Genomic DNA, 25897 nt, shown 5'->3' on the forward strand with positions numbered 1-25897 from the left:
TAAAATAATAGAAGGAAGAAGAATGGACATTATTTCATTCTCTCTTTCCATTCTTCTCTTCCACTTTTCGTTTAAACACCTCTTTCAATGCATCAATTAAAAATAAAACTCAAGCTTTCAACCTCGACCAGGAAAATGTATTCCCGTATAATGAACAATCAAACGTGCACAACAATCAAATGTGATCCGCTTTTCAAAATCCTCCTGTGACAATCATACGTGTAGCTTGACATTTCCATCGAATCGGTTGATCGCTTTGACCCATTTTTTTAAATCGTTATTTTCTTTCTTTCTTTCTTTCTTTCTTTCTTTTTTTACACTCCTCGATCTTTTTCTCCTTTTTGTTGCTTTCGATTCATGCTCTCGAACCGCATTTATCGTAGGAAAATTTTAACAACATACACGCGGTTTCGAAATTATGAGATTAGCATCTTAGAAAATATCATAACGGCATTATGTCCATCGTATCGATTTTCAACGACACAAAACTGCACTTCCGTATATTAAATCCTCTTGTTGGGTAAATTTCCATATCGGAGGAAAATTGTTTCGTAGGTTATAATAATTTTGCCATGAGTTTCGTTCGCAAAAAATGTCATTGAAATGTGAATATGAATTTTCTTCGAGAACTTTAGATATTGGTTATAGAGATTCGTATATTATTGAAGATTTATACAGGTTAGAAAATTATTAACTTGCATCTAGGATTAACGATCTATACAATGCCGCATGCCTCTGCATTTGGTTCCTGTGAAATTTAACAAACTGACCGCACATTCCTCATTGGTGTACATGAAGTCTCTCTTGTGTTCATTCCAGTCTTAATTAAAAATGGATACAATGAAATACTTGGATGGTATCGTATATCATTTTCAATTATCTCATATTTAATTTAACGATAGGAAGAGTATAAATAATGAAAAAAAAATTGTTCGAAAATTGTAGCTGCATAATATGTAAATTTTTACATTAAAAATTTGATCGTATAACAAAAAATTTAGGTTTATTAGGTTAGAAAGAATTTTATTTATTGGGATTTGTGTAAAGGGAAATGATATATATATGATCAGACATAATATTCATAAACAGAATTATTCGTTTATGAATAAATATATCGTTTATAATATTGTACGTACAACTGCTCTTGATTTAAGCAAGTAAATTATTAATCGTACAATGATTAATGATGATTATTATTAATTTGTTATATATATATTCCATATTTTACACAATTTAATTTCATTTATTCGTTTTTAATCAAGTTACTTTTTCTTTTATTCCTCATTTTTAACGAGTTCCACAATCTTGAAATAACTGAAAAGAACGGTATACAAATTCATCCAAAACGAATATTATTCGAATATTATTAAAAATTTGTATCGTTCGACGATAATTAAATTAATAAAAGTGAAATCCAAGAATAATATCAATATCAAATATCACGGTATATAATTTCCAATATTCTCAAATTTACATTAACAACAAGTCATCAAGTCAAATATTTAATTGTGATCAATGAATAAAATATCTTTATTTTCTTTTTTCAAACAACTTTTAATCTCATACTATTTGCAGCATAGCCAGATGCAGTGTAATAAATAAGAAACCTCAGGCAATTATAGCGATTCGCTACGATTTACAAGCTAACAGTGCTGTAATAAATAGTAACAATGCTGGCCATAATAATTGGTGATAGGGAAAGATGGCATCGTGCTACTTTCAGAATTGCTTCGCCAAGAGTGACATCTAAAGATTGTCACTCTTTTTTCTTTCCATTATTACAGAAAAGGAACGTATCTTCTTTGGGAACGAAGAAAACGATAACGAAGCATATCGGAAAAAGCTTTGGACACTTGACCTTTAAGATATTCAAACGAATTCCCTTATGGATATTTTGCAAAGTTTCCAGAAAGTTTCAAGAAATTCACTCCCCTTGGATCGTGGGTGTAGGTTCGTAATGGAAACTAATCGAGAAGGTATCGATATTCGATGGCTCCTTGAGTTTTGCTTCAGAATGGCTCTTAAATGATTGGTTCTTGGGTAGGATGAAGGGTAATTAATAGGGTAATTTCTCGTTGATTTAACGACGATTTGTTGGAAAGCACGTATGGCCATTCTCGCAATTAAATGTAGAATTTCTAGACAATGAGCAAAATTTTTATTTCAGAAATGAACGGACCGGACGATTGAAAATAGAATTTTTCACTCGAATCGTGCAATAAATCTCACACACCATATAAAATTTTTCGTTCAGTTTTATTTCGTTCCAAAATTCTAATCAATAATTAATCAATCAATTTATTCAATTTCCCATGGAAATAATAAAATATCATCCATTTCTGTCGTTTGCATTGATCAGTTCAAAAATAATTTTTTTTTTTCTTTTAATATTTATTTTCATCTATGCAGAGATGAATTTATATTTTATATATCGTTTGCCCAATCTCAAAAAGTTTGGGATTATTTAGCAAATGAAAAAAAAATAAATATTTCCTAATACAAATTATTAACAATGTTTAATCAAATTCAAAGTTTAAATTATTCTCATCACGCATATTTTATTTAACTTAACCTAATACAATATAAAATGCACTCTACGCATTTTCATTTAACAATCTTACGTTTGTTGTTTTCCTCTCAAAGAAAAAAAAAATGAAAACAGGAACGATCCTCGTTCAGATTCGATATGCGATTCGTAACGAAGAAACAAAAACATGAGCGACGCGACGTACGAAGAAAATGGCGACGGGCGGTCCAATCCGTCAAATGTGGCAAGAGAATCTGTTGCGGACACGTTAAGAAATCGTAGGGCATTATCACCGATGGAGGAAAATAGATTAGGCGTGTTTTTTTATGCGGTTACTTAGGAGATCCTAAGGAGGACGAGGTGACTTGCCCCTGGTAAATTCGTGCCGGAAGCTCTGCGCTTTGCCGATAAATTTTCGCCATAGAGGGTGGAGATAAGGGCGTTGTTAACCGACTGGACAGCACCGTGTAATCGTGCGTGATTCGTGGACGAAAACTCGGACCTTTTTCCTCGAAATCCTTCCCTCCTCTCTAATCGTACAATTGATCTAGCTCTTTCTCGACCTGTTAATTCGATCCTTTTCTCAAGGGAGAGACGAATGAAAAATTGGCAGGTTTTATCTTTGATTCGTGCACACGAGCGTGCAAGTATATGCTTCAGAATTACGAAAGGATTACAATGTACAAGAATTGCAACGAATATCTTAAGAATTTAGTTTGCAAAATGTATGCATAAATATAATATAAATTTAATATGCATAATGCATAAAAATAATATAAATTTTCATGGTTTGATGGTGAAATTTAAAAGAAGAATAATTATAATTATATTGAATTTATTTTTATATGAAATTTATTTTTGAATAATTGTGGAATATTCGTTTGAACATTCGTTGTAGAATATGAAATGTATAAGAATTAGCAAGTAGTATAGGTGTGTCGCTAGTCGGGCAAGTGGAGTTCCTTAAATATAAATCGTTTATTTTAATATCACGTTGTATCTACAATCTCAATTTGATTTTCATTTTGATACATTATGAATTTTAAATTTGCAAAGTTTAAATGAAAGTTTCGTCATAAGTTTAAAAACTTATACTCTCGAGCCAGTTACAGAAATTTCAGATTCTGTGTTATCTTCGTTTCTAGTTTACATTGTTATCTCGATGTTGAACTTTCTCAGAAGCTTGGGGTCTCCTATCAGAATTCTTTTTTCCATTTCATTTGTTTCTTTTTTGTTCTCGAAACCGGTTACGAATAAATAGAAATATAATCTTTTTCATTTCTTTCATAGTTCTTAAAGAGGTTAATTTGTCTAAAAATAAATAAATAAATTTAATCGATTAGCTGAAATTATTTCCACAGAAATAATTTTTACTTGTTTCATCACAATATTTTATAAAAAGTATGATTCAAGGAATTTTTTTATCTTTACAATTTTTTTAGTTCATTTTTTAACATTCATCTTCCTCTGAGAAGGTGATCAATGAAAATTAAGAGCCTTCGAAAAGAGTTGTTAGAGATTCAGTTCAAAGATTCAATTGATACATTTGCTACTGAATTACGCACCCAATGCTACAATTTCTATAAATATAATCATTAGATAACTGTACATTCGTCGATCTATCAAACGTGAATACCTTTTAATCAGGTTCTATTCAATTCGTTTTCCTGGAGATTCTCAACACCATCTTTTAAACCATTTCGTCACTGATTTATTCGTAATTCGTTTTGAAATTAAACGTCGATCGTTACATTTACACCAACGACTTCTTTGACAGAAATATCGATCGCTGAGAAATTTGACATAACGCTTCGTTAAATCGTTTATGAAAGAATACGCGTGTCAAGGGACACGGTGTTAATTGCATTTCATATAACCGACTGTTTGTACTTATAATTCTATCGTTTAACTGTCCAATGTTGAATAACGTTAAAATACTTTCATCTCGAGTTGATTATTTTCTTAAAGCTTGAAAAAAAAAGGATTTAATTAAATAAGGATGCAACAATTGCGCGGATATACTGAGGATACAAAAACAATATTTCAAAAATATAGAATGTATTCTTCTCTTTTGAAATTTCATTTTCAAAAAAAAAATCCAGTTCGAAATAAAACATTCTTTGGTGTACCTTGCTTGATGCAGTTGGTCGAATGTACAACGAATTTTCAAACACGAAGGTAGCAACGAAAAAATTTTATTTCTTATTTTATCTCTATGTATACCATAGAGAACACAAAACACATATGCACATCTTCTGTACCGCGTATCTCTCGTCTCTCTTTGTATTTGCCCGCTTACATTTACCACGCCATGTTCCATTTCTTACAATCACCGAATTCGGTGAATCACAGTTCTTGAATGAATTTCGCAAAGCAGATTATTATTATTTTTATCGATAATCGGAACGGACGAGAAAAAATTTTGGGAATAAAAAAGGATAAACTAAGGTAACAAAAGTAACAAAGTTGGGGCACGAACGATAAAAAGGAAAGGATGCATGAATCGAGGAGATCGAAGATCGTGGGTCTGACCTCGTTTCAACAGGGAATGGATTATCCATTGTCCTTGCCAATATCCGCCGATAGTTCCACAGTATTTTCGAGGGGAGGATTCCCAACTAGTTCCGCAAAACGATTTTTTTCTCCTCCCCTGAATATTACGTTCATGCCGAGATCTCTCTCTCTCTCTCTCTCTCTCTCTCTCTCTCTCTCTCTCTCCTCTTTTAAATTTGAAAACCTAATTTGCTTACCACGATCGGCGTCACCCCGATTTCTCGTCCTTTCTCGTCCTCTTCCAATATTCTCGCCCGATTTTTCCAGATATTTGCACGCGCGAATAAAAGCTAGACGTGTTCACCTATCGGTGAGAAAGTTTTTCTCTTCGAAAAAGGCAGGTCGATTCTTCTAAATCGTTGCTCGTAAGAAGTTTCGCTTGTGCGAAGATCTTTTTGACTCTTGGTATCTTGGTTATCTTTCAGATCTTTTTTTTTTTTTTTTTTTTTTTGATCCGTCGAATCTTAGGAAAGTTGTTATCGATCTTCGTGCGTGCACTTTTCGCCCTTCTTCCCCTCGAGGAGGGAAAGATACGTCGTTGAAATATAAAGAAAGCACGTATACGTGTGTGCAGAGCGTGTGCTCAGTTTGGTTCTACGCGAGAGAATAAAGCGAAAATAAAAAAAAAAAAAGAAAAGAAAAATATAAAAAAAAAAAAGTTGTTTCTTTCGGGGACTTTGTTTTCGAGAAAATCGAGTTTGAAAAGTTGTTAGACAAACGTGTGTTTGATCGACCCTTTATTCTACGAATTTTGCCTTTATTCTACTTTCTTATTACACTTGAAATTCAATTTGAGCGAGGAGAGATATGTATACGATGAAACAAAAAGCGTTCTTCGATTGTTAGATATTACTTTGAACGTAAAAATTATACCACTTCTTCTTGGAATTTTTTTTTTTCTTTTTTACAAGGATATAATTTGTTTTGTTCCATGCAATATCGATGCGACAAATATCGTAATTTTCTTTGATTTTCTTTGTTTGAAAGCGAATTTTAAAACAATAATTAGATATTCCTTCGTCGTCGAGATTTTTTTAAATTTTATAAATTAATTTTTATATGAAATAATAAATTTGAACAGTTGCAACAATTGTAACAATATTCAAGATAGAAAATGAAACAAATAAAATTTACGATTTTAAAATTCTCCCTATTTTCTAAATTAATTTCGTAATTATCATATTCCATTTCCTGTGATAGTAACAATTATCACGACTCGTATATATTTATACATATTCATCCCGTACAACCACTTGACCAAGCTTTTCCTTCGGCCCACTTGGCTGGCCAATAAAAAATTTCAAAGAAAATTTAATCGTATATAAAGAAGGAGTTATCGTGTATCTCGTTGTGCTCGAGTAACGAGGACTAGGCATCTACGAGCTTATTAAGGAAAGCCGGTTCCCTCCTCGCCCCCTAAGTGAATATTATTCTTTTTCAACGAACCAGAGACGGTATATTTACACGATAAGGATAGTTTACGGGGCTATTTTCCTCGCGAAAGGGCCACAAACTCGCGGGTAATTGCACCTTTCCACCATTTTTCCCTCTTTATCTGCCTCAAACCTCTTCCGTTTTTCGATATCCCGTGTCTGTGGCACGCTGGAAAAACCCTCGACCCGCCAACTGCGCAATTTTCAGAAAATTTTTCTTATAAAACTGCAAATGAAATTTTTGCCCGGTATGCGTTATATAAAAATTTTTAATGGAATATGAAAAAAAAGAGGGTTGAAGTAATAAAATAAATGTCGACTTATTTCACGGAAATTTTCGTATTGAGAAGGAAAATATTTTTAATCGTTTTTTCTTTTTTACATTTTAAAATTTGGATTCAGAAGGCACCAAAAATCGATGATATAAATCGAAAGGGAGTGAATCTTCGTGCAAAAGTAAATCGAAAATTTAGAATAATAATTTTTAAGTCTTTCTGTTGAATGAAAGAAATATTAAAAAATAAAAATATAAAAATTTTATTATGATATATCCTGAAATACAGATTTAAATATTTGTTAAAGGCATAGTCGATGAAATAGTGATTCCGCAAATATAATTTTCCAGTTATATCACGTTAAACACAAGTGAAACGTGATTTCTATATGATCAGCCGTTGGAGAAATCATTTTTTCAAACTAATATAGCAGTTTTTAGAAAGAAAAATTCACGCGATCACAAAAAAATTGAAAATTATCTAACGTGTTATTTCTTATCTGTAATTACCATAATTGGAACGAATAGGAAAAATTGTGATGATTCGATTCTATATTTGAGAATTAATTTAATTTCTACACGTGTTAAATGTGAGTTATATAACTTTTACAATGAAAAGAAAAAGTTATTTGAATAGGTAGAGGCGGAATATATTCAGGATGGATGAGGAGATTATATTGTTCGAAGTGTGGATGGGCGTGAGAAAGTTTTCACTAATGAGAATTTGAGTCTGTGAATTAGAAAAGTGAATTTATTATCACCAAATATTTACGTTATTTTCGGATTTATACTTCGTTATTCGTCCATTTTATGTATCTCAAGAAGCTTGTTATATAATAAAGATCAAAGAATCATTTGGTCCTAAATGATTGGGATTGAACTCTGTCTTCTGAATGAAGTGTTTGAACTGGATTGATCGAACGAGATTGATTGAGATTGATCTAACTGAATCTGAAAGTTGAATCTGTTAATTAAGATCCGTTGAGATTGATCTCTGGTAATAAGGGAACTCCAAGAAATTTTGATTTATTCCAAGTTTTGTTTTTCTAGAATACCTGAAAAAAAATATTGTAACTTTATAAGAGAGAAAGGGATAGATTTTTATTCTGAAAAATCTGAATTTTGAAATTATGAAGAAAATAATTGAAAATAGAATTATAAAAATTATAATAAAAAAGAATTTAACTTAATATCTCAGACAGTTCAAATACTTTAAAAAGTACTATTTTTTTTGTGAAAATAAGATAAAATTGTAACGTATAATAGATCACAAATACGAGTATCTATCATTATTAATGATTCATTTGTGACAAAATTCATATGTGCCAATCTATTAGAACAAATATCTTTGAGTACTCAATGCAATAGATGATACAGATAAACCTTGTCAAATAACATTCAAAGGAATAATCCTTTTGTATCCACGATCAATATATCTTTCGATACAATAGTTTAGACATCTACAGTTTAGATATCTTGTGTGTGTCTTTCCAAGCTGTCTCATGTTATTTAAACATTCCAACAAAAATTAATTTACAAATCGATCAATCAATTTTTCTCGCTTCTTCTTTTAATTTTATTCTAATTTTGATCGAACGAAACATCCTTTTTTAATTATTAAAAATTAAGACACACGAGATGTAACTCGTCTATATCGATGCATAAAATATTCCGTTATATTTCTAGATTCATACATGGAAAAGGTTAATCCCGTTCCATTATATTTGCATAAAAGTTAACGTTAATATCTGCAATGATATAATCGTTCCATTATTATAATACGAATTAATCTTTCCATCGATTTTTAATGGAAGTAATATAAGTAAAAGAAGAATTTTTATTTCAATCGATATTAAATTCCGTTAATATCAGAATAGATAAAAAAGACTGATTACATTATGAATTTAATTAATAATAAAACTCGAGAGAAAGAGAAAGAGAGAAAGAAAAAATAAGAGAAAGTGTAACAATTTTTAGAACGACTTTGCCTTTTTTTCCTCTCCTCTCTTGAATCCAATAAAACGAATTTAACGAATAACAGATTGATCGAGTAACAGATGTGCGTATATTCGATATCGTTAGTACAAAGAGAGTAGAGTTTGTGCCTGATATCTCTGTATCTGTAGATCATAACGTTTAAATAATCGAGGGATCATCCATCCTTGTATTATTCTCGATTTTATACGATATATGAATCACGTGAATCTCGACAACATTTCCATGTATATTTTCACGATTTATAGGAGGAGCAGTTTCATCGAACCGAATATGCAAATTGAAATATACGTCGAGAAATATTGCCGGTTCAATTATATTCTTCGTTTATCGAAAATATCATTAATGCGATATTTTTGTTGCATTTCTCCACAGTGAAAGATATTTACCTTCAATTATGAATTTTTTTTCGCTCCCCTTTTCTCTTTTATTCATTTTCCTTTATTTAATGTTTATTTTATTGCTTCTTTTTATCTTATTTTATTCGCATTAAAGCTAATAACCTATAATACTTAATAAAAATATCGTAGATAGAACGATTAAAGTTAAGATACTATTATTAAAATAATTACGTTTCTATTTGAATAAGAAAAAAAAAATCTATAACGATTTGATTTTATTCTAAATTTTATTCTCACAATTCTAATCATAAATAATTTTTTAATTCCATAGGTATAAAATTTCTTCTCGCTTGATCGCCTCTCGAATGATTTATAGCTACAACTTAACTAACAATACACAATTCATAGTTATAACCGTCTTGAATCGAAACGAGTCTTCTATATATATTGCTCAACCGGTGTGGGTCCATGTGTTGACGACAAATATTGTCTTTGTTAATATTTATTCGAGCTCGGCCATTTGTTTCCCAAGTTTTGTTTCAATGCACGATATGCTTTCGCCAAGTACATCCGGAATTTTATTCGTTGCTGTTCGCTTATGAATATAGATCGTTTCCTATTCCATTCTTGGCTCTCTGAAAACGCAATAAATTCGCCATTTTATTTTTCCCTCTCAACAAATATAAAACGCAAACAATCTTTTTTTTTTTTTTTTATAATTGATCGATCTAATCAAGTCTCGATTGGTCGAATCGAAAGGATCCCTAGAGAAAGGATCTCTAGATGACGAGAAATGAAATATGAGATATTCGAAGCATCGTTCACGTATTAACGAATATAAACGTAAACAGGAGGAGAGTTGCGAGAGTCGAGAGAGTTCTTTGACATCTTTTCATCTCGTCTTAATTAACGATCCACCGGCATCAGAGCGAGTTTTATGAAAATTCTCGTCCCCATTTAAATAAATAAGTGCATCGTGTATCGACGACGAAACGTCGTCTTGCTTTAGATAAAGTTTTTCCTCGGTATTAAAAAGCTGGAACGTAGTCGCGCTGGTAAGTTTCGAATAACGTCTGATGATGAGCGGATTATTCTACTTGCACGATCGCGCGAGGGAAGCAAATGGTGAGCGAAGCTTGATTTTATTATAATTTATATCAAATATTATTGTGAAAAGAAAAGTCCTAGAATCTAAAATGTATTTGTTCAATAATAATTGAATTAAACGATAATAACATTATGTAAATTATTATTATTTCATTTATTCAATTCGTCGTTAAATTTATTAATGATATTATTGAAATTATTTACTTGAAATGTATACTAGGAAAAGGTTATTTGAGAACGAAATCGAGACATTAATATAAATTATAATTGTTATTAATTTTTGTAATAATAATAATAGGAATTTTTTAAATATATTCACCGCATTGGAAACGAAATTGCGAAAGATCTTTTATCCAAAGCCGTACTCTTTCTATCTACTATAATCTCTGTTTAATTCAAAACACGAATTCTTTCAAAGCTCCCTTTCACGAACGAAATCGATAGCCCGATTCATGTTTTTGCTCCGCATAGCGAAATAAATTCTTATAACGTTGCACAAGGGAGAATATTTAAAAAAAAAAAAAAAAAAAGAAAAGAAAGAATATCTACTAATAATTTATTATTCTTTGGAAATGTTGCCTTGGTTCAGCTTGGTTTTAAGTAACGCAAGAGAGAAGAAGAAAGGAAGAGAAAGGAAATACTTTATATGGTATATTCGCAAAGGTATATACGAAATGGATGAAAAATTTATAATTTGTTTTCATTTTTTGTTTCCTTTTTATTTATTAATTCCTTTCCTTTCTTTCGTAAATAACGAAAATTTCTTGCTTTTTTCTTTTTTTTCTTATAAAAATGAAATTCGGATGTTCGAAATATCGGATGTTTAAACAAAATGAGTTGTTCTTTCAAGAGAGTTTTTATCATAATTTTCACAATTTTCTTTTAACGCTATTTTTCATTTTATATTATCATATTTGATACGATTATTTTCACTGGATGATACTAATTTCAAATTGTTCCAGATAATTATTACTCGATTCATATTTAAGGTTATTCTGATTTAAACGATGTTCTCTTTTTTCAAAAAAAAAGAAATAAAAAAAGAAAAAAAACTCTATCGAGTGTTTCCCAATATCGATTCACTATTTCATTTACTCCTATAATTTCTTTATGAAAAGATAGAAAGAAAATAAACATATTTCCATTTTACGTAGTTAATTAGAGAAATATTTACAAATTATATTTTTCATCCCACAATACGATACGGAAACGTAATTATCATTAAAAAAAAAAATGTTCGATGTTAATTGGTTATTGGTTATTTTATTATAAGTTTTTCGTACGTTTATATAATTTTTTTTTCAAATGAAAAAATATTCCACGGAGAAGAAAAGAGAGAAATATTTTTTTTATGTGGTTAATTAGTTTATGAAATCGAGTTTCGAACATCGATGGTAGATATTCCCAATTTCATTCAGTTAATGTTAATTAACCACGTACACCTAGAAGTGCTAGTATAATCGCAATACCGCACAAAAACAGTCGCTATATTGTAATTTGACGTGTAATTACGAAATTTCAGGGTATATATTGTCTCGCCTTTGACCGAGTTTAACGTTAATATTCATCGAAATGAAATGGAAAAAATTACAGAGTTTCGAATATTCTAGCATGTTTGTTTGCCGGAGGAAACAAAGGAACAGAAAGTTGAATTTACAATAGTTAGTCACGGCATTCTATTATTATTATCAAATCCTTCGTGATACATTACCGCCATGTTAAATTACGATTCAATGAAAATTTCACCAATGAAAAATAAATAATCGGTTCGGTACATTTATATTTTTAAAATTTTTAAAACTCGATTACTTTATTACTGTTTTTCATAAAATGGGAATTAAGAATTGGAAATTGAAAATAAATCGGATAAAATGTTATTGTATCGTTACATGAATTTTATTAACAAAACTATTTTTTAGGGCAACGAGGATTTCGAAATAACACGCAAAATGGTATATATAAAGCAATATAAGAATTTTCAAGCGAATAGAAAAGAACAATGTGTTTCATAATGTTTTCTTGGCGGCACTATTTTTGTTCCACATATTACGTTCTAATGCACGCCGAACAAAAAAGTTTCTCTCCACGAATGAAACACAATTTTTTTTAAACGCAATTCTTTCTTTCTTTTTTTTTTTTTTTTTTACTTTTCATTTTTTTTTCTTTTTTTTTTTTTTTTAGTGTATATTCTTCCCAATGTTGCAACCAAACGAGAAATGAAAATTTTTGAAATATTTATACCGTAAAATAATATATGCTTTCTACGTATAAACTGCTGAATATATAAGGTGTTTCAGAAACGGTGATATAACTAAACAGAAGGTTATTCATATGCAAATGTATAAAAATCTTAAATAGGATATTCTATATTTTAGCAGGGAAAAATGGAAATAAAATTCATTCGTTTGAGGCTCCGTTTTCGAGAAAATTGAGTTTAAAAATTTGTCGAGTAACGTGGCTAATTCCCATTGGTGTGGATAGAATGTTGAAAACTTTTATTCGAAATTCTGTTTCCTCTGGAAAACGAGGGCCTCGAACGAAATGTTATTTTATACTTTTCAATAATATTTCCACGTAAAATAATTTTTAACCCGATTGTTCTATCCTCAGGCATCCTGTATATGTGTATACGTGTTTTGAATTAACGTATAAGGTTTAAAAAAAGTAAAAAGAAAAAGGCAAGAGTAGAATAACAACATATCCACGTTCGAGCAAATATTCATATGCACGTGTTTTGCGAATGCTATCTATGAAAGAATTAGTAAAAGCTGCTTTTGTCTCGAATACTAATATAAAATTGCATCAAGAGATGTAAGGTAAACAAAACTAAAGAATTACATTGAATTATATCGATCGTTGTATTAAATTTGAGCGCATTTTTTAAAAATAATTTTTTAAATAAATATTTTTCTTTGTTCGGGAAACTTTTCTTGAGAAATTTTGTTGTATTACTATCAACAATTTCTTCTTTGATGATTGTCAACAGAAATTATTTAAATTTAATATTGAAGAGAATACAATTATCGATATACATGTAGATTAAAGATTATAATTATCAATGGATTAATCAATGCTCTTTTAGTATTTATACTTGTGGAAAATAAATAATTAAGTAAATATTTAGTTGAATAAATCGTAAAGATACAGAATAGAATCTTTTATTTAATAAGATTTTGTTTTTAAATGCGAAAATAATCAGTCTTTACTACGGTATAATATAGCAAGTATAGATAAGGAAAGCAAATAATGCGAGAAAGATAGAGATATGATAAAAATTGAAATCAGCGCCATCTCCAGAGTGCCGCAAAGCAAACACATATTAAACAAAGAAAGATATAGATAGAAAAGGATAGAGATAAAGTAAGAATTGACCGATAGCGGCATCTCTCGCGTATTTAAGAAATTTCTTTGAGGATAAAGTAAATTAAGAATTGATTAATGCCGCCATCTCTTGAATGCCAATCATATCTTTTTAAAATATTCAAGAGATGGCGCCAGCTGTACGTTTGTACCACATTTTCTATCTTTTTCTCAATATACTCTCCTTGTTTATATGATTCATTTGCGCCAAACTGGAGATGGCGCTCAATGTACAATTTTTAACTTATCTCTATCCTTTTTCATTCTATTTGCTCTCCTTGTTTATACTTGCTCTTGGCGCGTTACCACAATCGAACTTTCATCATTCCTCTTTCAAAATTATAATACATATTTCGTATACTACGCAATATTTAGTCATAGAATATTTGTTTTAATTCATATTTGTAATTTTATATTGAATTTTAGTTTCAATTTCGATCGTAACTAACAATCCTATTCTTCGTTTTTTTAGGAATTATAATTTCAAATATAAATATTACATTTCGCGTGATGAAGTATTTACTTTAATAAATCTATGATAATATCGCAACAATTATGGAAATCCAAATCAAAGAATAATTCATTCGGTCGAATTTAGACAGGGAATGAATAAAAAATTAAGTACAAACAATTTTTCGAATTTCCTTGATATTCGCCAGGATTAAATATGAATTTTACATTACTATTTGCATCCTCATGAATCAATATCAAAACGATATCGATTTTTCTCTCTTCTTGAAGCTTCAACGAAAGGAAAATCATCTCTATTATCTTTCGAAATATTGTTCGCACGTTCGATTCGCTACTTTCGTATTGCGCGGTAATAATCGATATTCATATTGGAACTATTGTCTGGTCGATTATAAACAAGCTTTTGTCGATTCCACGGTAGTTTCAGCTAGAGATCAGAACGCCATATCTCTCAGGTATATGCATATGAATAATGGTGGCTGCAACAGTTAATTCTCGCTCATCGAGAATCACGTCGTACATTAAACTTTGATATTCGTATTACTCTTTTGAATGAATAGAGAGTTGTTCTCGTTAATCTCAGTTCTCTCTAGAAGTAATTTCGAGGAAATTTTTCTTTCCAAAAATAATAATCGAAAATGTCGAATGGATATTGCAAATTATAGAATTATTATTTTATTTTATGCATTTACATAAAATGTATAAAAATTCACAAAATTCACACGCGTGAATCAATGTGAACTAGTGCATTGTTATATCTGATTTGATTTTTATAAAAATTTGATTTTCTATATTCCCAAATTCAGGAAGATTTCAAGATTATTTCTTTTCATATTCGTCAAATCATTTCAAAACTAAGAAAACTGAATTTAAACTTTCAGAAAAGTTTCTTAAATATATAATTAGTATTTGCAGAAATCGAACGATTAGGTTTGGTAAAAATAAACATGGTTTGAATGTGTAAAATTGTTCGTAATAGAAAAAAAAGGAAAAAGAAAAAACACGAGATTCATTAAACGAGCAGATTTTTCGAAAAATAAGATAAGGGGAGGAAAAAATTTCTTGTCACCGAGGATAAAGCTTTATACGAATTTATGCATCTTGTTAGGACGACGGCATTCGTAAATGATCGTTTTTGTCTTCAACGAAAGCTCAACGAAAGCTCAACTGGAAATTGGAATTTTTTCTTTTGCGATCAATGTAAGAAGTTTCAGAAAATTTGAAAGTCAGGCTTATTATATGATATGATTATATATATATATATATGAATTATTGAATCCATTATTTTTCAGATTTCGATTAACGATCTTTTTCATTGAAATGTATCAGTTAATGATTACAATTTTGATTAATAAAAATTACACGATTAATAATACGATAATTGATTGATAATTTGCCTGACAATGCAAATTTGCCTGATTCGATTAATTAAGAAATATAGAATAACACGAACAAATTATTATGCGATATTTTACAAATTTATAAGAGAATGAAATAAATCATAAATATTTTTCTTAATGTTTTTCGTTTAAATGAATAATCATAATTCTCTTTGGATATTTTTCCAAAATATATATATATATATATTTTATAGCATTCCATTTCAGTTGTAGTAAATATTTTTTAATTACAGTTTCAAAAAGTTGCACGGAACTTCGTATCATTAATCTTTTTTAATCTCTTCCCTTCGTCGGTCCCTTTTTCCCGTTGAATTTTTATTGTTTTCCACAGGAAAGTTTAAATCAAAGCTTTCCTGGTGGAAAGGAACGAAAATATCGTTGAAAAATATATTCTTGACCACTGCGTTCATCCTTCTTGAACGAATCTCAAATCCTTTCCTCCATCTTTTTCTCCAGCTTCGAAAATTTATTCTCTCGGGGGTTTACGATTACCGTTCTTAAACTGATTCCGATATAAATTACAGAATACACGCGTTTTCCTCGCGATTTCCTTTCCTTTCTATCGTAAACGAATAAGAAAACGGTGGAGAACGGTATTCTCTTATTTTTCGTGATTTCCTCTCACTCGAGCCTGCGGATAAGTATCGTTCAAACGAGAGAATTTCGATCGTTCGTCGAGGAAATAGAGGATCTAATTAACTATTTTCTGTGCAAGTGAACGAGGTCGCGATACAACATCTATCCATCTTGAATGGAAATTGTCTCTAGTTGACATCGCGATGGCTCCTCGCATTTACGATATCCTTCCCTGGAAATTGAATTCTAAAGAGCTTATCATCCGAATTCTGACATAGATTAGACCTTCGTGAACGAGATATAGACGATATGTGTGTGTATATTATTTTTGAATTAAAATTTAGGGAGAGAAAGGATTCGCGAATTGCATGACAAGATTGGTTCACAGTTTAAAAACTCAATGTAAAAAATTTCCGTCTCTCTCTAGGAAATATTTAAAAGAAAAGCATCTCCTTTTTAATTTCGCAATTGTTAAAATTTTCGTACGATTTTCATTCGGTTTCCACCCTTTTATTTATTTCATTAAATCAAAATTAAAAAGAGGTTCTTTTACGTTAAAAAACACGAAATAATTCCTTGTTTTCCTTTACTTACGAAATGCGAAAGACTTTCGAATAAAGAGTCGCGCCCCCTTTCAAAGATGTTTGCTCGAAGTCAAAGGTCCGCCAGAAGTTATTGTACGCTTTAATTAAAACGTTACGCGCTGACAACTCTTTAAATGATTTATTTCAATTTCCCATGAAATTGTAGCCGCATAGAGGAAAATAAAATCGTGCTTGTTTTATTCAGAAGAGGGGAGGGAATGATATTCAATATTTTTTTTTTTTTTTTTTGATACAGAGATTTAACCGTGTCACAAATATTTTAGAACAATTTTAATTATCGCAGCGTGACTTGTGTACAATTCAAAAAGTCTCGAACAAAGTATTATATATTGAATTGAAAAAGTATGATTTCATTTAGAAAATTGACCCGTAGAAACTGATGTTTCTTTTCACAAATTTCTCGGTAGATCGATCAAGTTTTCAATTTCTTTAATGGAAACTTTAATTCCAGAAGTAGAAATTCTTCCACAGTCTACTTAATTGTAAGAAAAACTTACTTTCGAATAATTAATCTCTTCAGTACGGTTTTGATACGTTCGGAAACGGAACGGAATATGAAATGAAAAGTGAAGTTAGAAGTTTCTTCTAAAATACGTTCAGCAAATACACTACACTGTTCTTAACACAATTTTGTTATAGAAGTTATAGAAGTTATAGAAAATTAACTCGATAATACAAAATTACATTTATAAATACGCAAAAAGGGAATTAAGTACTCTATACTTCTCTCATCACTGTATTTCACGAATATACATAAGATAGAATATTAAAAAGAAATTCAAAATTAATAATAATTCTATACTTGTTTCATCATTAGATTTTGTGATATAGAATAATATACAGGAATTTCATGAATACATAGGATAGAATATTGAAAAGAAATTCAAAATTAATAATAATTCTATACTTGTTTCGTCACTAGATTTCGCGATATAAAATAATATACACGAATTGAAAAATGAAGTTAGAAGTTTCTTCTAAAATACGTTCAGCAAATGTACTACACTGTTTTTAACACAATTTCATCAAGAAGTCACGAATACAGAGGATAGAATATTAAAAAGAAATTCAAAATTAATAATAATTCTATACTTGTTTCGTTACTAGATTTCGCAATATAGACTAATATACAGGAATTTCACGAATACATAAGATAGAATTGAAAAGAAATTCAAAATTAATAATAATTCTATATTTGTTTCGTCACTAGATTTCGCGATATAGAATAATATACAGGAATTTCACGAATACATAGGATAGAATATTGAAAAGAAATTCAAAATTAATAATAATTCTATACTTGTTTTATCACTAGATTTTGCGATATAGAATAATATACAGGAATTTCACGAATATACATAAGATAAAATGTTAAAAAGAATTCAAAATTAATAATAATTCTATACTTGTTTTGTCACTAGATTTCGCGATATAGAATAATATAAACACAGAATCAGAATTAATCAAGATTAATTATTCTATATTTTCTCTGATCCCCTATTTTCTCTTTCGCAAGGGATACAAGGAACAAAGAATCCAACTTCGAAAAAGCCTATCGTTCACCAACTCGTATATAGAAACGTGAAACCAGTCGACTATTCACAAAGGCCTCGTTTCTCCTCAAATTTCCACGCTCGATACCTTCCATTCCTTTCATCGATACATAGGTGCATACACAGTTTTCACCGCGCAATTTTACATTTGGCGCATCACCACGTCGCGGTTTGCATTCACGTCAAGGTTCGGGTGGAATCTATCAAACATCGCCCCTGCCATTGATCGTTGCTTGGAAAACGGCAAATTAAGACCTTGGCATTGACGAAATATCTGGGTCGAGGGTTTCCATCGAAGAACCGGCGAAATGGAGACTCGGTATCCCTCGTTATATATACAGAGTGTCCCAATATCGAGCATTTCATTTCATGGAAAAGTAAATCCAAAAGAAATATTTTTTTTATTTATTGTTTTTGAAGCAAAAAGATATGAAAGGAATTTTTTTCATTTAAAAATCAGTTCTCGAGGAAACTGAATTCCATATTTCTTTGTTAAACATTAGATTTCATTTTTCAAAATTAAGAACTTTACACGACAAAATGTTTTATTCTTTTGCTTATTTTTAAATGTGTTCAATCATTAATAGTTTCGAGTTAGTTAATTCCACTCGTATTTGAAGAAAACTCGATTCATTCGAGAAGGAAACTTTAAATTTTTAATAATTGGACACCTTGTATATTTACCATGGAAAAAGGATAACGGGGAAAAAAAGGAAAAAGGGTAAAGCAACGTGAGAGAAACAGATCTTGTGTTCTCGAATTTCGGTAATTTCAAAACCCTTTGACCCGCTAAATTCGCTACTTTCCTCGAGGAAAATAAGAAAAAAAATATATATATATTTCGAAAAGTTTGATTATTAACAAAGCGCGTTCCTTCGTTGATTTTTAAACTTTTCTGGGCTCAGTTTATTTACTAAATACTGACTCGTTTCCTCGAGAATAATACGGTAACACGAAAAACAAGGAAGGGAAGAAAGTTGGAAAGAAGAATTTTAGAAGTCTCTCGATATACGTATATTTGTTCTTCTACAAGAAAATATAAAGTATCCATATAGAGGATATCTTAGTTTTGCAAACTGTCACAAAGTTCTTGTAGTGGTAATAAATGTTGTTGTCAGGTAAACGCGAAACGAAAGTTGTTATCTTCAATTTAACACGAGAAATTTTTTATTTTCATTGGAGTGAATACTTTTATTTATTATGTAATGTAATGAGATTAACAACCGTGTGGGACGAGTGGATGGAGATTTAATGAAATAGTACGAGTGGATCGAAATTTATATTAATAGCTGTAGGTATATTTTTAATGTAATATTTATGAATTCCTTTTGTACCAAAAAGTGTAAAAAACGTAATATATAAAGGGATATCCGTTTTCTTTTGTCTCAACATTGAAATATTAAAAAAATACCCCCCTAAATATTTTTACAATTTATCGATTTCCAATGTAATTTTAACAAAAATTTATGAGAATCCATGTGTCAAAGAATATGAAAAGTTAATTGAATTCTATCGTAAATTCTTGTATTCACGGTGTCACTCGATGAAAAGTATCGAACAATCCTGCTGGTGTGCAAGATATATCTTTCTCTTTTTTGTCTTTCTTCCTTTCTTTCTTTCTTTCATTGCGAATCCTTTTTCACGGACGAGAAATAATATTTTCACCGTGTATAAATTAAAATCGAGTTTTTACCTGTTACTTCAAAATAAGAACCGCGTAACCCCTTTTTAATTACGAGCTCGTTTCAATGTCGAGAGTTGGTTAATATTTAGCCAACTTCACATTTGTTTTAATTTTTATTCCTACCTTTGACAGTCGCTGTTAATTATCATTTCCAAGACAATGAATCCGAGTTTCAAAGCGGTCTCAGTTGCATAATTTCGAATGCATCGTGGATGTAACCTACATTCGCGGATTTACAATTGTTGTTTTTCTCATCTTTGGACACGTGGAAACTGTGCATCGTCAAGCCAGTATCGAGTAAGAGATTCGGGTTAAGCGACGATTTCTCTCGATTATCGTTCCTAGACTTTTCTTTTTATAGCCACTTTTCGAGAAAAGTTTTCGAAATTCGAAAGGGAGCATGCAAGTTTCTTATTTTTTTTTTTCTTTTTTTTTTTGCCATGTCGTGCAAAACTTGCCGTACCACGGACGATGAATCTATTCCAAGTTTCTTCTCCTCCAATGCTATCTCTCCTCTATTGTTAAAGATAGGGAAAAAGTTTCTCGAGAAGCAATTTGTAGACACATTTTCTCGTATTTGTTAACCATGAGGATAAAATTGTTCGAGGTCGCATGGATTTTCGTCTCTTGTCGGGAATCATTTCTCTGAGCGATGCCACGGTCGAGCGATATTTCGATAATAACATTGTTTTCTTCTATCGACCGCGAGTAAATATAATACCGTCTCACGTTCCTTCCTTTCGTTACGAAAATAAGCTACATTTTCAACAAGATTTTTTTTAAGAACCTTCCAAGTTCTATAAGCTGAACAAGAGAATTTTTCCTCGACAACTTTAAGATAATTCTTTTGTGGATTGACATAATTAAAAGAAATAACGAAAGAAAGAAAGAAAGAAAGAAAGAAAGAAAAAGAAACGAATTAAATCTTTCATTCGATAACCAAACGAATAATTAGATCTCTAAAATCTAAAATCCTTTTTTTAAAATTTCAAAACTTGACAAAACAATATCATGAAATTGTCTTCGCTTCTGCCCATTTATCAAGAAAAGAAAAAGAAAATTAAAACATCCAATTCGCAATAACAAAATATTCACAAAATATTCAAATATTTAGAAAGACATCTTCCAAATCACTATGATACCCTAAAATTATCAATTAATTCCTCCTTTGGATTAACGGATGACTGGCTCGAATTAACACATCCTCGATCCCCTAACGAGCCATCCGTCAATTACGGTTATCAGTCCCCTAATTGCGAGTATAAACGGGCATTAATCACCATCGAGCTGTCGTCGGCCGGGCCCGAGTCGTAGATAAATGAACTTACCTTTGATGAAATCCACGGCCATTTCCAGACCGTACGTGTCCTTGTCGCAATCGTCGAGGATATGGGCGCCTATCTTGACACCGGGCACGATTCCACGATCGTTCAACTTGTCCAAAGTGTAGAGCATCGCCTCGAGGGCTTGGACACCGCCCTGCGGCATCACAGGCCCGCAGGTGACGTTGTCCTCCCTCTCGTGCACCATCATCAAACCGCCCAACACCAGATCACCTTCCACCACGGCGCTGTGTTTAACCGGCCATTGGGGCTCCGTCTCGTGTGACGAGTTATCAGCGTTTCGAGAGATCGAGTCCACGGTCGCGCGGAAATCCTGATAATTTCCCTCGTACGGGGTAACGTACGATCGATCCTCCTCCTTCTCCTCCTCCTCCTCCTCCTCCTCCTTCTTCTCCCCCTCCTTTTTCTCTTCCTCCTTATTCTCCTCCTTCTCGTTGATCAACGTTGGGCTTGGCAACTGGTCGATCTCGATCGGCGACAGCGTAACGTCGGTTAACGAGGTAGGATGATCGTCTTTCGTCGCCGACGAAATTGATATCGTGGATCGAAACGAGGAATTCGAGATGGATTCCGGGAGTTGTAGAGTTTCGCGAATCCCGTTATCCGGCTCTGATACCCGGCCATTGACGGTGGAATCGATACTCGGAGTTGGGACGTTGTTCGAAACGATCCCGTCTTTGTTCCACGTTGACGCGGAAGTTTGATCATTCGCCCGATCTTCAGCCTTCGCCGTTGGATTATATTTCGGGTTCGAGCTCGTGGAAGCTCGAACTTTCGACGATCTGGACTTTCGTCCTTTCGAGGGACGATTCGAATCGGTCACCTCCTCTAAGAAAACAGGATCCATATTTTCAGTAATTCCATCCTCCAACGAATTAATCGTGATTACCTCTTCGTTCGAGGGGGAAACAAACGCGATCGATTCCTTCCTAATTTCTTGGAAATTTTCCTCGATATTCTCTCGATTCACCCCAACGATGAATCCCAACCCTTCCTCGGACTTTTTCCTCCCAGGAACAATTAGAAAGTCGTTAAGCGATCCTTGGAAATTTTTCGCCTCGTTGTATCCATTCGAACTCGAAGATTCGTGAGTTTCTTTCCCAGCAGAAATCTTCTTTCCACCTTTGATTTTCTTTCTCGAGTCTTCGTCTTTTCGAGAAATGACGGTGATGTTGGACGATTCGCCGTTTCTTTCAAATGGGAAGGATCGCTTCGATTCCATCTCGTGGTTAATAGATGGGGGTTCAGGCAGTGCGTTAGAATTTGAGTTAGAATTTCCCACCAATTTTCTCCCCTCCTCCGTGATCGTCGACGAGGCTTGGACGAACGGATCGCTGGCATTCTTCTCCTCGAATTCGGAGAGGGCAGTGCTCTCGAAGACGAAGCCGCCTTCGGCTAGACTGTTCGCATCGTGTTTTAAATACGCGGGATTCCGTGGTGCCGCAACCGAGCCACGAACGGAATTCTCCAAGACGTTCTTAGACCCCTTTGTCACGCTACTTAGCATAGACGTTTCTTGCGACACAGGTTTAATGGAGGCTTCTCCATTCCCGTCAATCTCCGCCCACCGAGTCCCTAACTCCGTCCCATCCGTTCGATCCTTGCTCTTATTATTCGAGTTCGCAAGCTTCGAATCTGCAAGCTGCGAATTAATCGTTTTAGACGTCTCCAACTCCTCGCCTCCTTTCGACGACGAGTCGTTTAATTTCGAGACGTTCGAATTAATTATTGTCGACGATGTAAATTTCGTATCGTTTTGGAGAATTATTTTATCGGGCGCGGTCGACGTGGATTGTTTATCGTTCGAATCTGACGAAACGATCGTATCGGAAAAATTTAACGCTGCGAATTTTTTCTCGCTCGACGAGTTTGATATTCTGTTTGTATCTTGAACGATGAAACGCGATTTATCGTTTGACGTAACGTGTAAATAACTTTTATTCGGAGTATCGTTAATTAAATCTGTAATTAAGTTTTGTCTCGATTCCGATCGAAATTTATTTTCCATTAATTGGGAATAATTCCCATTTAAATCTCGTAATTTTGTCCCGTTAATTGAATCTGTAATTGTATCATCGTGGCTCATCGAACGAAATTCGTTGTTCCATTCACCGGTATCGTTTCCACGTTGTATATTCGATTCTTGTAATTTCGTCCGTTCGTTTGAATTCGCGTTGCACCTTGTCCAATCGGTTTCATTTGTTGTCGAACGATTTTTATCCGGCACGCTTGATTTTTCTAGCTTTGCCTCCTCTGTTGTTGAATTCGTACTTGCATCACGGCTCATCGAATCGTTCGACATTAAGACGGGATAATTTTCGTTTGGAACGTTCGATATCGATCCATCGACAGAATTTTCACCAACAGCAGACGATCCATCATCCGATTTCGAAACGTTTCTTACACTCTTACGGTCTTTCGATCCATCAACTTTAAAATTTCTACCGATATTTCGACTCGTGGAATAGGATTCGTTATCCAATTTCGAAGAATTCCGCGTACTCGAGTCTTCCAACCCATCGACAGAACTCGCATTTTTCATAATATTCGTGGATCGTGCTTCGTCCTTCGATCTCGAACAATTTAAGCTCGATTCTTTCGATCCATCGACGTTAGAATTTTCCCCGATGCTTCGTCTCACGAAATAGGATTCGTTATCCGGCTTCGAAGCAACATCTGTTACACTCGACGAAAACATCCGATCGTCCAACAAACCGTCCGTAACGTTGTCTCGAGAAAAATCGAACTTCAATTCTTCCTCCATATTATCCACACCGTTGCTCGCCCCATAAAGAGTAACGTTCCATGAATTCTCCTCCCCGTCCGATGACTCGAAAGCGACGCCATCATCGACCGATACAATATTTCTCTTGCTTCGCGCTGAATCGATGGAACGAGTACCATCTCGATCGTTATCTACGGCTAATATCCGTTTCGAGGTTCCATTCAACTGGCGCGTACTCTCGTATCGCACAGCCCCCATCGATCCACGAGAGATTCCTCGCTGCAGATCTTCCATCCTCGACGGATTACGATACTCCTCATCGAATCCGTCGTTTCGCGAATCTCCATCCCCGTGTCTCGAGAAATACCAAGTATCCTCCACCTTTATCCTCGACTCTCCATCTCCCCTCCTCCCCAAATTATTAATCGACCTTCTCTTGTCCCGATCATAGATCGATCTTGCGCCTCGTCTATTTTTCAACCTCCTTCTCGAGCCCAGTGTTAATTTATTCCTCGTATTCGCTCGTCGACTAATCGTGATAGAAAACAGTGAGTATCCCGTTAAGTATCGTTTCCGGACGATCTTACCACCGTCGTGATTCGAAGAGCCAATAATATCCCTTTGCACCCCACTTTCCACCCCGTTCACTCTCTCTATCTCGAGATCTGGAGGGGGATCCCTCGATGCTCCAGAAGTCGTCGTCAACGATTCGTCATCGCTTGGGACGACGTGACCGTAATACGATGTCCCCAAAACCGCCCCCTCTCTCCCTCGAATCGTCACAGGTGGTCGAGGCGTCGTCGTCGTTTTACGGTCCCTCGCCGGTTCACCGTGTTTCGCGGGGTTGATCCTCCTGGATCTGCCCTTTATCACGGCTCGAGGTATCCAGGAGGATGAACGCGGCTGTTCCGGAATATTCGGGCGGAGACTGGTCGTTTCTCGAAGCCTCGTCTCGATTGTTCGTCGAGGATTGTTACGTGGTCGTTGGACGAGTTTCGATTCTCGTCGATTCTCAGGGATCGATAGATCGTAGACGGGGTCCTCATCGGGACGATTTGTCTGGACGAGGTTGTTGGAGGGTGGGTAGGGGATTGCTTTCGTCCTTTCTTTGGACGAGAGGATGACGCCTTTTTGTTGAGTCGATCTTGGAATTTGGGTGGCGTGGGATGAGGACGGGATTGGAGGGGACAGGGGGTTTTGGTTTCGCGAGGACGGTTTATATGCGGTGTTGCTGCGGTTAACTGGCAGCTCGGCGTTACCATAATCGAGCGGATGACGCTCGCCCGCCAAACTGTTCCGCAGAATTGACAGGACCAATGAAACGGCCAGTACGGCCAGCCAACCGTTGTTCCGCCGCATCACCTGCCTCCCCTGCCGAGCATGTCCTGATCCTGGAACGAAAGAGAAAGTGGGGTAGATTTGAGAATGATTGTATGCGTATCGTTTCAAATTATCGCGATTGATAAACGATTGGTGTTTGACAGTTTAATTATTGGAAATGTCGAACGGAATAACTCGAGTTCTTTTGGTGATTCTTAATTTGTTTCTTATCGTCAATAGATGAAAAAGAGAGTAAAAGTAGGAATAATTTGAGTTTATCGTTTATTTCTTCGAATTTTGCTGAAATTTTCGTAAGTATGGATTCTATGTAATCTCTAACTATGATTTCTTGTAATCTATGTAAATTGTTATAGTTTGTGATCTTAAATTAATTGTAAAATAATGTAAAATAAGTGTATAGATTCTAATACACATTCGATATGTTGATTAAATTAATTGGATTGAATATTAGACATTTTCGAAATTACAAAGGGAAATCGTATAGTTAGAAGTGCATTAAACATGCATAGTTGGAACTAGATACTAGTTCCGATCGATCATTAATCTTCTCTTGGAATATTGCCATTAAAATTCCTTTGCATCCAAAATGTAGAGTAAATTTAGATATTG

The 25897-nt window shown here is 33.3% G+C and overlaps 1 protein-coding gene across 1 annotated transcript in view; it reads right to left on the reverse strand.

Moving 5' to 3' along the window:
• LOC122716058 (metabotropic glutamate receptor 2-like) overlaps positions 1-25306 on the reverse strand; it is a 138808-nt gene extending 113502 nt beyond the window's left edge. The window contains exon 1 of the mRNA XM_043938761.1: positions 21208-25306. Within this exon, the coding sequence (XP_043794696.1) occupies positions 21208-25306 (4099 nt within the window). The remainder of the gene's footprint in view (positions 1-21207) is intronic.
• Positions 25307-25897: the final 591 nt, after the last annotated feature.

Source organism: Apis laboriosa, unplaced genomic scaffold, assembly GCF_014066325.1.
Source record: "Apis laboriosa isolate Shangri-la unplaced genomic scaffold, ASM1406632v1 scaffold42_cov153, whole genome shotgun sequence".
NCBI classification, from domain to species: domain Eukaryota; kingdom Metazoa; phylum Arthropoda; class Insecta; order Hymenoptera; family Apidae; genus Apis; species Apis laboriosa.